The sequence below is a fragment of the Microtus ochrogaster genome, chromosome 4, assembly GCF_000317375.1.
Source record: "Microtus ochrogaster isolate Prairie Vole_2 chromosome 4, MicOch1.0, whole genome shotgun sequence".
Lineage (NCBI taxonomy): Eukaryota > Metazoa > Chordata > Mammalia > Rodentia > Cricetidae > Microtus > Microtus ochrogaster.
The window spans coordinates 81,211,728-81,224,744 of record NC_022011.1 but is presented as its reverse complement, the minus strand read 5'-3'; the positions used below and the strand labels follow the sequence as shown (position 1 = coordinate 81,224,744).

The window sequence follows — 13,017 nt, the reverse complement described above, 5'->3', positions numbered from 1 at the left end:
CAGGCGGATCTCTGTGAGTTCGAGACCAGCCTGGTCTACAGAGCTAGTTCCAGGACAGGCTCCAAAAAGCCACAGAGAAACCCTGTCTTGAAAAAAAACAAAAAACAAACAAACAAAAAAAAGAAAAAAGAAAAAAGAAATGCCTCCTGAAGTGCAGCATCCTAACTGAAAAGCTCCCTCCTAAAGCAGGAGGAAGCCTATGGCTCAGGAAGCTCTCAAGGTGGCAGGTTCCCAGGTCCCTCCAAAGCTTGCAGAAGTGGGCAGATCCCTGGAGCATATCAGCTGTTCTTAGCCAAACTGGTCAGCGCCAAGTTCAGTGAGAGATCTTTTGTCCCCATCTCCCCACAGACTCTGCTGCTCCCGGGACTCCGTTTGTCCCCATCTCCCCGCAGACTCTGCTGCTCCCGGGGCTCCGTTTGTCCCCATCTCCCCGCGACTATGCGCCATTCCTCTTTGATTCTACACCGCTGTCTAGCGGACTGCAAAGGCCTTCCCCAGTACATTCCGAGTCCCTGAACAGTAGATTAAAATGGAGACACCCTCTCATTTCCCTGTCCCCGTGCTCACTGCTGCCTAGCTGATGACACCTGAGTTGGTCATCAGAGTCTCCCATGACCAGATTTTGACCTGTCTTCATCGCCTATGAATCCATTACACAAATCCTCTATCCTAAACACGTCCTGAGTGCTCCTGTGTCCTGGAAGTGTGTTTCCACCACCCTGCCTTAACGCCTTTGGAATGCTCTTCTCCCTAAACCGCTGACTGCCCGAATCATCCATCAGGACCTAGTTCAATGCTCACGTCTGATGAAGTAATGACTCCAGCTCCCTATCCCCCTCCCTGCCCCTCCCCTGCTCCAGGAGCATCACATCATGCCGTACTGTCATACACACTATGAGGCTTGTTCCTCCGATCAAACTCACGATTGCTTGGCACAGGCCAAAGCCACCCTCATGAAGAAGACACTCCAGGCCTTCCTTCCCTTCTACCCAGTTTTCTCCTCATGCCCCTGCTCTCTGGCCTCACTAGGAATTCTCATCTTTGAACACTTTTTTTTCCAAGCCAGGTTCTATCTATGGAACTTACTATATAGACCAGGTTGTCCTCGAACTCACAGAGATCCACCTGCCTCTGCCATCCAGGGCTGGTGTAAAAGGTGTGCACCACTATGCCTGCCTTAGATACTTTTGTTTCTTCTTCTTCTTCTTCTTCTTCTTCTTCTTCTTCTTCTTCTTCTTCTTCTTCTTCTTCTTCTTCTTCTCCTCCTTCTCCTCCTCCTCCTCCTCCTCCTCCTCCTCCTCCTCTTCTTCCTCCTCCTTCTTCTTCAAACTAATAGTTTCTTCTGCTTTCAGGTTATTCAATCTAATAGCAAAAGACACAGCTTTACACATAGCAGAGTTTTTCTTCTTATGCAGCAGCTGGCCTTGGCTAACTCTGTAATCCATCCTCCCCTTGCCAAACTCATGCCTCCTCTTTCCTGTTCTTTCTCCAATACCCACCTGGAAAATCCCCCATTCTATCCAGCCCTCTACCTCATCCCTGCCCATCGTCCCACAGACACTTAGCCTGGCTGGCCTTGAACTCACAGAGATCCGCACACCGTGTACAGCACCACACCCAGCCCTTGTCCCTCTGTACTCAGACATACAAGGTGATACACACTGAAGGAAGTCACACAGGATCGACAGACGGGCCACTGAGGGCACTGTCACTTCAGTGAGTCTCAGTTCTGTTAGGCAACCCTCCTCCTTACTGGTTGCCAATTTCTTACAGTACCTCCCAATCCTCCACCTCATTTCACCTGTAAACTTTAAAACAATGAAGTGTAAATCAATGAAGACAAGGGGTCCCCTCAGTTTTCTGTGTTATCTATTCCTTGTGTCATTTCCTGACTCCCTTGGAGACAGGAGTCTGCCTGTCTTCCCTGTATCTCATGTGCACGCCTCAGCTCAGCTAGGCTCACCCTGGCGTCCCACCCAGGTGGTCCTCAACCCCCCACCCAACTCTGCTTTGGCTGCTTCTGAGCGCTTCCTCAACCTGCCTGGCATGTTAATCCAGCAGCAATTCCAGGGTTTAGGCAAGAAGCTCTCCGTCTCTTCTCCTGCCCTGACAAAGCTTTCTTTGTACTGGCAACCTCAGCTCCAGGCTAGCCAGCACAGTGATGCTCACTCTCCAGGCTCTACCGAATGGTCCACTGCAGTTAGGGTGTCTACACACCAGGCTTCTCTGCTGCAGTAACTGACTGACATCTCTGAGTCCCTCAAGGACTGAGAACTTGTGAGGACAAGAACCAGACATTTCATGTTCAGGACACCATTACTGGCATCTCCAGTACCTAGGCTCCTTTTGTGTTTCCACAACATTTAGACCAAACCTTTCCTCTTTTCTCTTTAACTTGTGCAGTAATACTTTATGGTCAGAGAATGTAGCTTTATAATTTTTGGTGTTGTTGCTTTTAGAACTATTAAGGCTTCTATTGGCATGAGTTATCAAGTTTTATCCTATTTCATAAGTATCCGGGATTTTTTTGGTTGTTGCTTTACACATATTTGTAAAAATAAAAATAAAGGTAATGTTAAACCCAAAGCATCAAATTTAATTAAGTCAAAATTACTAATTATACATTCTGAACTTCAATAACCTTATTGTATCCACTTGTCAACTCTCAATCCCCAGTGTGACTGTAGTTTTCATCAATTTTTCCTTTTATTTCTAATAGCTCCTACCTCATGTATCTCAACACATTATTTGATTCACTATTAATAACTTTATCGTAGCATAATTAACTAGTCACTTTCCATTCAGCCATTCAAGAAAATTCTTCACTGAATTTTATATGTCAGACATTATTCGAGGCGCCTGACATACGTCGGGAGAACAAAAGCAACACGAATCCTCGCAGCTCTCTCTCGCCTTCCGCTGGAGACGGGTGCCAGGCGATCAGCCTGACAAGGAACTGCGATGAACGGTGTAGGGCCTTCTGAGGCCTTGCAAGGGTTCGACTTTTACTCTGAGGGTTTTCAGCAAAAGAATGACATGATCTGATTTACATTTTCATAAGCTCAGTCAGTCTGCTAATGTTCACAATAGAATATAGAGGGCAAGGAAGGATGGAGACACAGAGGCCAGAACAACTGCGTTAATCCAAGGAAGAGATGATACTGGTTAAAATCAGGTCGTAACAGTGGAAGCGAGATATAAAAAAAAAAAAAAAAGGTTTGGTTTCTGGGTGTATCTTTTCATTTATTTATCAATTGTTTGTTTTTGACATTATTGTTAATTAGACAGGGTTTCTCTGTGTAGCCCTGGCTGTCCTGGAACTCGCTTTGTAGCCAGGCTGGCCTTGAACTCAGAGATTCACCTGCCTCTGCCTTCCTTCTGAGTGCTGAAATTAAACGCATGTGCCACTACTGCTGGGCCCAATGAGTTTATTAAATGGATTTCTAAAGAGACTAAACACTGATGAAGAAGAAAAAAAGAAAGAAATGAGGGTGATTGAAGGTTGATAAGAAATCCGAAAATATCACATTGGGGCTGGGGAGTTGGTTCATCAGGTAAAGCGCTAGTTATCCAAACATGAGGATGTGTGCTTGATCCTACACCCATGTAAAAAAGCTGAGCTCTAGGGTGTGTGCCTGTAATCCCAGGGCACTGGTAGAAGGTGGGAGTGGCAAACAGAAACAGTGAGAGACCACGGCTCAAAAAAGGAAGGTGGAACCAGATGTGGTGGCGAATACCTTCAGTTTCAGCACTTGGAAAGCAGAAGCAAACAACTCCCTGAGTTCTAGGCCAGCCTGGTCTACACATAGTGAGACCCTATCTTTTTTTGTTTGCTTGTTTTACAACAGGGTTTCTCTGTGTAACTGTCCTAGCTGTCCTGGAACTAGCTCTTGTAGACCAGGCTGACCTCAACTCACAGAGATCCGCCTGCCTCTGCCTCCCAAGTACTGGGATTAAAGGCGTGCGCCACCACCGCCCGGCAAGAGACACGGTCTTAATGAAAAAGGTGGAAAGTAATAAAGGAAGGACTCCCATTGTGAAGCCCTGGCCTCCACAGGCTCACAAACAGGTAAGCACACCCCACACACATCCATGTACATGCCAATCACACATAAACGCAAAATTTGTAAAAAGCTACACTGCATACTTTATATAGGTGAACTGCATGTCAAATACACTGTTTTTTTTTTTTTTTAATTGACATCAGCTAGGCTGAGCATGGCAGCACAAAGATATAATCTCAGCACTCAGGAGGCCTGTATGGGCTACAAAGCAAGACCCACTTGAGAAACAAAATAATACAAACAAAAGTTATTAACAACTAAGGTGAGAATGGGGGGAAGAGTACTTACTACAAATCCAGTCTTGGTGATGTAAACATATTGACTTTTTAAAAGAGACTTAATTATATATATATATATAATTTATATAATATATAACATATATATTTGACATATTGATTTTGAGGTGTATATTAAGTGAAAATGCTCAGTGGGCAGTAGATGCCACCCCTTACTGGTATCAGTAACCCCTGGAATCCTGCAGCTTGATGGATGTTGTTTAGCGTCATGATCTTAATGACACTATTAAGGGGCTGGTGAGTCTAGACACGGTCTGCAAACTACTTATAACCTGCTCAGTGTTAAAATTGCTGCCTTGCTTTTCACAGCGGATTCCTCTCTGTGAACAAGCTTTACCCTCTAGCTCAGTTCTGGAAACCTGGCAAAGGTGGGATGTCAGCTGTGACACTAAGCAACACAATTTGTGATGGAAGCGACTGTGGTAGCTAGTTTTATGTCAACTTGACACACGCTACCTCATCTGAGAGGCGGGGCCTCAGTTGAGAAAATGTCCCCATAAGATCAAGCTACAAGCAAAACTGTAGGGCATCGTCTTAATTAGTTGATTGTTTGGAGCCTGGGCCACTGAGGGTGGGGACACCCCGGGGCTGGTGGTCCTGGGTTCTATAAGAAAGCAGGCTGAGCAAGCCATGAGGAGCAAGCAAGTAAGCAACACCCCTCTGTGGCCTCTCATTCAGCTCCTACCTCCAGGTTTCTGCCCTCTTTGGATTCCTGTCCTTTAATGATGAACAGAGCTAGGGAAGTGTAAGCCAAATAAACTATAGTGAGTTCTCCATTAGTCTAGAATACACGAGATCCTGTCTAAAACCAAAACAAACCTTCTTCTATTTATGGCAGCATCACCGCTCTAAGAATTCCTCTGTGTTAAGCAACCAGGCAAACATGTGGACCAACCAGTTGTTGGCACTACATAGTGAAGTAATGCAGAGGACAGTGAGCCTTAAAAGAAAACAAATTAATCACCCCCCCCCCACCCCAGATTTCTGCTCTGCAAAACCTTCCCAAATGTGGCACTGGGAAGTGAAGCCATGAACCATCTGAGGCTTGGCTAAGTCAGAGAATAGAGGTTTTGGCTCAAGAGCAGCTGGAAAAGAGGCATGGCACGCCACAAGGTTATTAAGACTAAGCTGCTGCTGACTGAGAGCTGAATCGATTCCAGAGTTTGCAGTACTGGTAGATGTAGGAGCCCCTAAGTCCCAGAGCCAACACACTTCCTTGAGAAAACCTCACAAAGCCTCCCAACCCCAACAGTATTCAGCTGAGACCCCAGAAAGTCTACAGCTTAGGAGTTAAGAATCACTCCTGCTAATAGAGTTAGAGTGGACCAATTCCATATAACGGGTTGCCTGTCTTTGTAAATAAAGTTTTATTGGAACATAGCTATGCTCACTTGCACCTGGAAGAGTTGAGAAGTTGTAATAGTAATTGCTCATAAATGCCTAAGATACTACCTGGCCTTTACTGAACTCTACTTTGGAGTAAGGCTCCTTGTATTTTCCTGAAGAATAAGGGCAAAACCCAAAAAGATTTGTTCTAACAAAGAATAACACCTGGCAGAATCAAACTACTGCCTAACACTCAACATATTGTAAAGAAAATCATTATCATCTCTAAAAGATATCCATTGTGTCTGGGCATGGTGGCACACACCTTTAATTCTAGCACTCAGGAAACGGAGGCAGTCAGATCGCTGTGAGTTCGAGGCCAGCCTGGTCTACATAGTGAGTTCCAGGATAGCTAGGGCTGCTATACAGAGAAATCCTGTCTCAAAAAACCAAGAAGAAAAAAGATATCTATTGTGAGATATATACAATTAAATATTACATGAGGGAGTTGGAGAGATAGCTCAGTGGTTAAGAGCACTGACTGCTCATCTAAGTTCAGTTCCCAGAACCCACATGGCAGCTCACAACTGTCTGTAACTCCAGTTCCAGGAGACCGACACCAATGGCAAAAAACCAATGCATATAAAATAAAAATAAATAAAAATTTAAAATATTACATGAGATATGAAGCAGGAAATGTAAATAATAATAATAATAATAATAATGATGATGATGATGATGATGAAGAAGAAAAAGAAGAAGAAGAAGAAGAAGAAGAAGAAGAAGAAGAAGAAGAAGAAGAAGAAGAAGAAGAAGCAGCAGCAGCTAATAAAACAGACTATGAATAACCCAGATTTCAAATGTTTAAAATAGCTGTTATAAGCTGGAGAGATGGCTCAATAGTTAAGAACACTTATTGCTCTTGTCAGTTGGATTGCCATAATGCCTATCTTGGGACTCACAATTGCCTCTAACTCCAGTTCCAGGGGATCTGACTCCCTCTGGCCTCATCAGGTACCTGCATATATGTGATGCACATAAATTCATGCAGGAACACACCCATGCACATAAATAAATAAAAACTAAATCTTTTTTAAAAGTTGTTATGCTTACTGGGTGGGGTGGCACATGCTTGTAATCTCAGTTTTTTCGGAGAAGGCAGGAGGACCAAAAATTCAAGGCCATTCTACAGAAGACATTTGTTAGGACAGTTGTTAGAAATGTCTACTAATGAGTGAATGGCTGGGAAATTTGAACAGAGAAACGGGGGGGGGGGGGGGGGGGGGGGGGGGGAGGGCAGGGGGGGAATGCCCAGTACAGTGGTTCGCACCTCTAATCTCAGCACACAGGAGGTGGAGGCAGGAGGATCAGGAGTTCAAGGACACCTTGGACTATAAGAGACTCTGTCTTAAACAAATAGCTAATGACAATTCCAGAAATAAGTGCAATATATATGAGGCGGAGTGGGATTTTCTGTCTTTTTTGCCTTTTATTTCTGCTTGTGGGGCTGGAGTTGGAACCCCAAACCTGGGCCTCATGGGTGTTAACCAAGAATTTAGCCACTGAGCTACACTCCCAGCCCCGAGGCTTATTCTTGAGAGATACACAATGAAAAGAATCTATAAATGAAGTGATATATACCTAGGACATATTTTAAGATAATACAGTTGGGGAAGCAATGTGGCTGGGGAGGAGGAGGAACAGGGGTCTCTAAACGTGTGGCCTGCAGATGCAAACACAGAGTTTGCTGTTTTGTTCTCTGTCTGCTGTGTGTTTGGAACTTCTTACATTAAGAACATTTCAAAGGCTAAAAAAGAAAGAAAATCTTCACAATAACAAGTTGTTTTAAATGTAAAAGACCATTCAAGTAATGCTCTGTGTTCATATAATGATGGGCTCACCCCTGCCCAAATCTCTAAAATTTGTTAGATGCTGTACATTTTCACAATTTTTGAATGCTTTGGAGAACATAGGCACTTCATAAAAGCTGAGTGTTTTATTTCACGAAACTGAAGGTATGCCATTCCCTGTATGTATTATAAACTTTGATACACATATACACACAAATCCAGGTATCTGACTTCACAAGCAGGGGTTGTTTTAAGCTAAACTGGACAGGTGAGATGGCTCGATGGTAAAGGCACTTACTACCAAACCTGATGGTCTGAGTTCAACCTCTGAAACCCAGACAATGGAAAGAGAACTCCCTGAAGTTCTCCTATGACCTTTTTATGCACACCGTGTCACCTGCTTGAGTACACACTTACACAATAAACAAACAAATACATGTAATTTTAAACATAAACTAATAGTCCTACAACTTGATTTTTCCAAACAATTATATTTTGAGGGTACCGTTCCATGTCAAAGTCAACCTTTTTATACATCCTTAGATACACATATACACACAAGATGTCGGTATATCTGATTTCACACAAGACTGTATTAAGTTAACCTGAGCTGGTGAGGTGGCTGGGAAGGCATATATATATAGTAAGTGTTGGGTATCACTATGAAAATATTTACCTCCTAAAACCGTTCCTATCTGCCTGGCACTTAAGTAGTCCCTTAAGTCGTTGGTGCTATGTTTTCCTCGTCCTTGAACCAGTTTCTGAATTCTTTCCAGAAAAGAATCAGAGCCTATAGTAACTCAACAATGATTCACCGCAATCGTACCTGTTTGGAATGATTTGGGCATCATAAGTTCTCCTAAGTCATCATGAGAGTAATCACATTTTACAAGTTCTTCAAAGAGAAGACATGCCAATACAAAAGTGCATTTCACAGGCATCGCCAGTATATATGTCTGTAACACTAATCACACAAGTAAAATGGTGTAAGAAAACTTTAGGCAACGACCCGCAAATCTCAAGGACTAACCACTCAGCAACATGGTCCAGGAAAGGAGTGGACAAACGTGTCTGTGTTTCTGCAGCGTGCCAGTGTGTATCGTGTGTATGGGTCTGACTGAAAGCACGCACATGCGTGCCGCGTCCACACGCGGTTTTATCTCTGTGCGTGGAGCCCTGGAGCGGTCGTACGCCGATCGCTTACCTCCACGGACGAACAGGTGGACGCCGATGGGCGCCGCCATGTTGGCTCCGGTCACGTGGCCAGGAGAGCACCTCGCAGCTCCGCCCACTGGAGTTGCCGCGTTACCAAAGCCCACAGGCACCAACACAGCCGAAGGGGAGTGCGCGTGCGCGTGAGGCTGACTGTGGGAACCCGGGCTCGCTAGTGGCTCTGGTGGCCTCGCCAGCAGCTACGCCTGCGGCCAGCACGCTCCCGGCACGAGAGGCTGGCTCCGGCCGCAGCTCTTGGTGGGCGCCATGGCGCCCTTCTGGGATGGAAGAAAACTGTCAGGTAAGCGTGGCTTCTAGTATTTACAGCATCAACGTTTCGGTGCATGGAAACAATGAAGTTGGTCGGGAAATAGAACACAATTTAGTGTGCAATATAGCACTTTGCATCTTCTTCCACTCTGTTACAACTTATTTCCCAGCAGTTAGTTGAAAGGTAGAATGTGGTTCAAACTGATCAGCTGCCCTTTGCTGTGTTAGAACCCAAATTACTCAGCAGAGACTCCGGGATAAAATAGCTAGGACACCTGTGTGCCCCAGTGGGTCTCTTCAGGGGTTTTCACTTTCCCCTGTTACACTTCCTGCTTGGCAGTATTAACTGGTGTTGTTCCTTTAGACATTTAAAAGATGACCCCCATGGAAAGCCAAGTATGAGTCAAGCGAGGCAGCTGGTGTATCCTTGATGGTACTGTTGCCCTTTTTTTTTGTTTGTTTGTTTTTTTTTTGTTTTTCGAGACAGGGTTTCTCTGTGGTTTTTTTGGAGCCTGTCCTGGAACTAGCTCTTGTAGACCAGGCTGGACTCGAACTCCCAGAGATCCGCCTGCCTCTGCCTCCCGAGTGCTGGGATTAAAGGCGTGCGCCACCACCGCCCGGCTTTTTTTTTTTTTTTTAAACTATCTGCCCTTGTTCTGGTGCGGATCAACCGGTCATGGACCACGTGATACCCATCTTGTTAGCCTCCGGTGTGCAGCAGAGAACATGATATCCCCAGGTGTGTATAGTGAAGCAGCCCAAACTGTGGGTGTAGCAGTTGCTGGACTTTGAATGCAGTCAAGATCAGGAAGGATTCTCTGTGAAGGTGTGGGCGTCTCCTAATTGATTTTAAAGACGCCATGTTGAGGGGAGAATGGTGGAGCATACCTTTAATCCCAGAACTCTAGAGGCAGAGTCCAGAGGATCTCTGAGAGTTCAAAGGCAGCCTGTCTTGACCCTGCCCCAAGACGAAACAACAAACAAACAAAAACAGAAAAGGATTCACAGACTCAGTGAAAAGTTAGACCATTCAGAGATGAGTTAAAGGGAAAAGCACAAGGCCTTCCTCACCTCAGCATGCCTCAGTCCGTCACTCCAGACCTCAGCCTTACCTTTAAGTGAAGTCACATGCTCATAAATTTTACCCCTTCTACTCCTCCTGAAGCTCAAATCAGTGAACACTTAATCCAAGCTCGTTCTTTTTGAGATTGCATATAATATGTTTTGTTCAATCCACTCCCGTGCCCTCCCATGAGCCCATCCCTGTCCTCCTCCTCCACCCCATCTCTCCCACCACTTCCCCCTCCCAAGTTCATGTGTTTTGTTTTTTTTTAACACATGAGTTTGAGTCCACTTAATCCTGCTCGCATGCACGTGTATGTAGGGCCATAAATTGGAGCACAGATATCTGATCAGGACCAGAAATCCTGAAGAAAACTGACCCTCCCTTCCCCAGTAGCCATCAATTGCCAACCCTCAGCTAGGGGTGGGGCTTCAGGACCTCCTCCTGGTCCCTGTTGAGATCTTGCGCATGTAGTCATAGCCACTATGAATTCATGTGTGCATTGGCCCTGTTGAGTAAAGAAAACTCCATTTCATAGCAGTTAACCTATTACCTCTGGCTCTCAGAATCTTTCCATAACTCCCTTCTTATGAAACGATTTCCTGAGCCTTGGAATAAGAGAATCTAATATATATGCCCCATTTAGGGGTGAGCACAGTCTTGCATGTTGACTAGTTGTAAGTCTTTATATTAATCTCCAGCAAAAGGAACTTTTCCCACGAAGGTGAAGAGATGCACTGATGTGCAGGTATAGAGATAACTTAAGAGCCGGACGGTGGCGGCGCACACCGTTAATCCCAGCACTCGGGAGGCATACGCAGGCAGATCTCTGAGTTTGAGGCCTGCCTGGTCTATAGTGTGAGCTCCAGGACAGCCAGGGCTACACAGAGGAAAAATAAGAACTTAGGGTGCAGTTTAATATCACGTCTATTGAGCAAAGTATACACTCCCCTAGAGTCTATGACCTACACAGCTGTGGACGCTTGGCCTAGTTAACAGTACCATATAGGAGTTCTGTGGAGTGGGCCTTGAATCCAATGAGAAAGTGATTGGTTGTTCCCGTAACATTCACGGCACTATTGCATCAGCCGTCTGTCTTGTCAGCCATGCCATTTGCTACTGTATTTATAGAGTTCACAACTGAGTAAGACTGCTGGTTCCTCTTCTTCTCCCATAGCACGCATCACACCCTCCAGCACTCCTAGGGAAATAGATACTTGTAGCTTTCCTTCAGACTCCTTTACTTACAAACTCTGACAACTTCTGCGGGGAGGATTTCTGAATATCGGTCCTCTGTATAACTGAAACCCCAAAGGGGAGCAAAGGAGCCTGACAGTTGAGCACCGACCTAGGAAGTGTGCCGAAGAAACTTAGGATCCCCAGTAAAGCATCAGAAGGCGTGAAGCCCAGTTCCGAACTTCTGAAACAGAAGATGCGTTCTTGCAGTGTAGTTTAGTTTTGAAAAAAAATGCATGATCTGTGGTATAATCCGATGGAGGAAGTCCACGACAAGTTCAATATGGAGGGGATAGAGGTTAGCTCAGCCCACATGGTGCTCGTCTAGTCCTGAATTCAGTCCCCCAGTACACCACACAAAAAGGCCATAGTGGTACATGGCTCAGTCCCAACACTCAGGAGGTAGAGACAGGAAGGTCAGAAGTCCCTTGGTCAAGGAGTTGGGGTGCATATGATCAGGATACAGTGTGTGGATGAATGGTTGAAATTGTCAGAGTAACCTTTAAAGTTCAAGATCATCCTTAGCTACTTGGCAAGTTCAAGGCCAGATGCATGAAATCTTGTCTCAAAAAAAGTAGGTTGGAGCAATGGGTATCTAGAGATGAAATATAAGGGAATTTGTCTGGGTGAACTTATTGCAGTGTGCACCCAGTCTAGCAAAGTGATGGGCTCCAGGTTGGATAAGAGATACTGGAAAATGACATAAAAGGACATATGACAATCTCTGGCATGTACACACACATGCGTGTGCATGAATGCATGTATGCACCACACACAAAAGACTGGCTGGACATCGTGGCACACACCTTTATTCCCAGTACTTGGAAGGCAGAGGCAGGCAGATCTCTGAGCTTAAGGCCACATGATCTACAATAGCTAGTTATAGGCTAACCAGGGCTACAAAGTGAGGCCCTGTCCAAAACAGAACAAAACACATGGACTTGTCAGTGATTACTTATCTAAAAAATAAATCAGGGGGCTGGAGAGATGGCTCAGAGGTTAAGAGCACTGGCTACTCTTCCAGAGGTCCTGAGTTCAATTCCCAGCAACCACATGGTGGCTCACAACCATCTGTACTGAGATCTGGCACCCTCCTCTGGCGTGCGGGCATACATCGAGGCAGAATGTTGTATACATAATAAATAAAATCTTAAAAATAAATAAATAAATCAGAAATTCCTCTGTGCGTGCTTTTGAAAAGCTAAGCATTCCACCCTTTTCCTTTACTTAATATTAAAGGTTGATGCATGCTCCCTTTGGCCTCATAAATACCAAAATTAGAATGATATAAAGATTAGCATGGCCCCTGTGCACATGCTATGCAAATTCATGAAGTATTCCATATTTTTAATTTGGAAAAGAAGAGAACATGTGTAAAATATATTGTATGAAAACAATTTTAAATAAAAAAGAAAAATCAGCGATAAATAAATAACAAATAAAAAATGTATCCCACACGAGGTTTTCTAAAGTTGTGTGTAACTTGTGATAATTTTTAACTATTCTGGTTTCCTTAATATTGTTTTAAATGCAGTAGGGGTTGTGAGTAAACCTCTGAAGGCTGCAGTTTAGAGATTTACATATTTTTCTAGGATCACCCATAATGAAGCTATTTTTTTCAAACCTAGACTGTAAAAAGGGCCTGCATTAGTAATGTTTCTGTTGCTCTTATAGAAACCTCACAACCAAGGCAACTTACA

The 13,017-nt window shown here is 44.5% G+C and overlaps 1 protein-coding gene and 1 non-coding gene across 2 annotated transcripts in view; one reads left to right on the top strand and one right to left on the bottom strand.

Annotated features, from left to right (window-relative positions):
• Metap1d (methionyl aminopeptidase type 1D, mitochondrial) overlaps positions 1 to 8,827 on the bottom strand; it is a 66,892-nt gene extending 58,065 nt beyond the window's left edge. Inside the window, exon 1 of the mRNA XM_005346559.1 lies at positions 8,741 to 8,827. Within this exon, the coding sequence (XP_005346616.1) occupies positions 8,741 to 8,780 (40 nt within the window). The 5' untranslated portion in view covers positions 8,781 to 8,827. The remainder of the gene's footprint in view (positions 1 to 8,740) is intronic.
• A 3,737-nt stretch (positions 8,828 to 12,564) lies between these two features.
• LOC113456032 lies at positions 12,565 to 12,666 on the top strand. Its single transcript, XR_003376919.1, has one exon. It is a non-coding gene; the product is annotated as a U6 spliceosomal RNA (small nuclear RNA).
• The last annotated feature ends 351 nt before the right edge of the window (positions 12,667 to 13,017 follow it).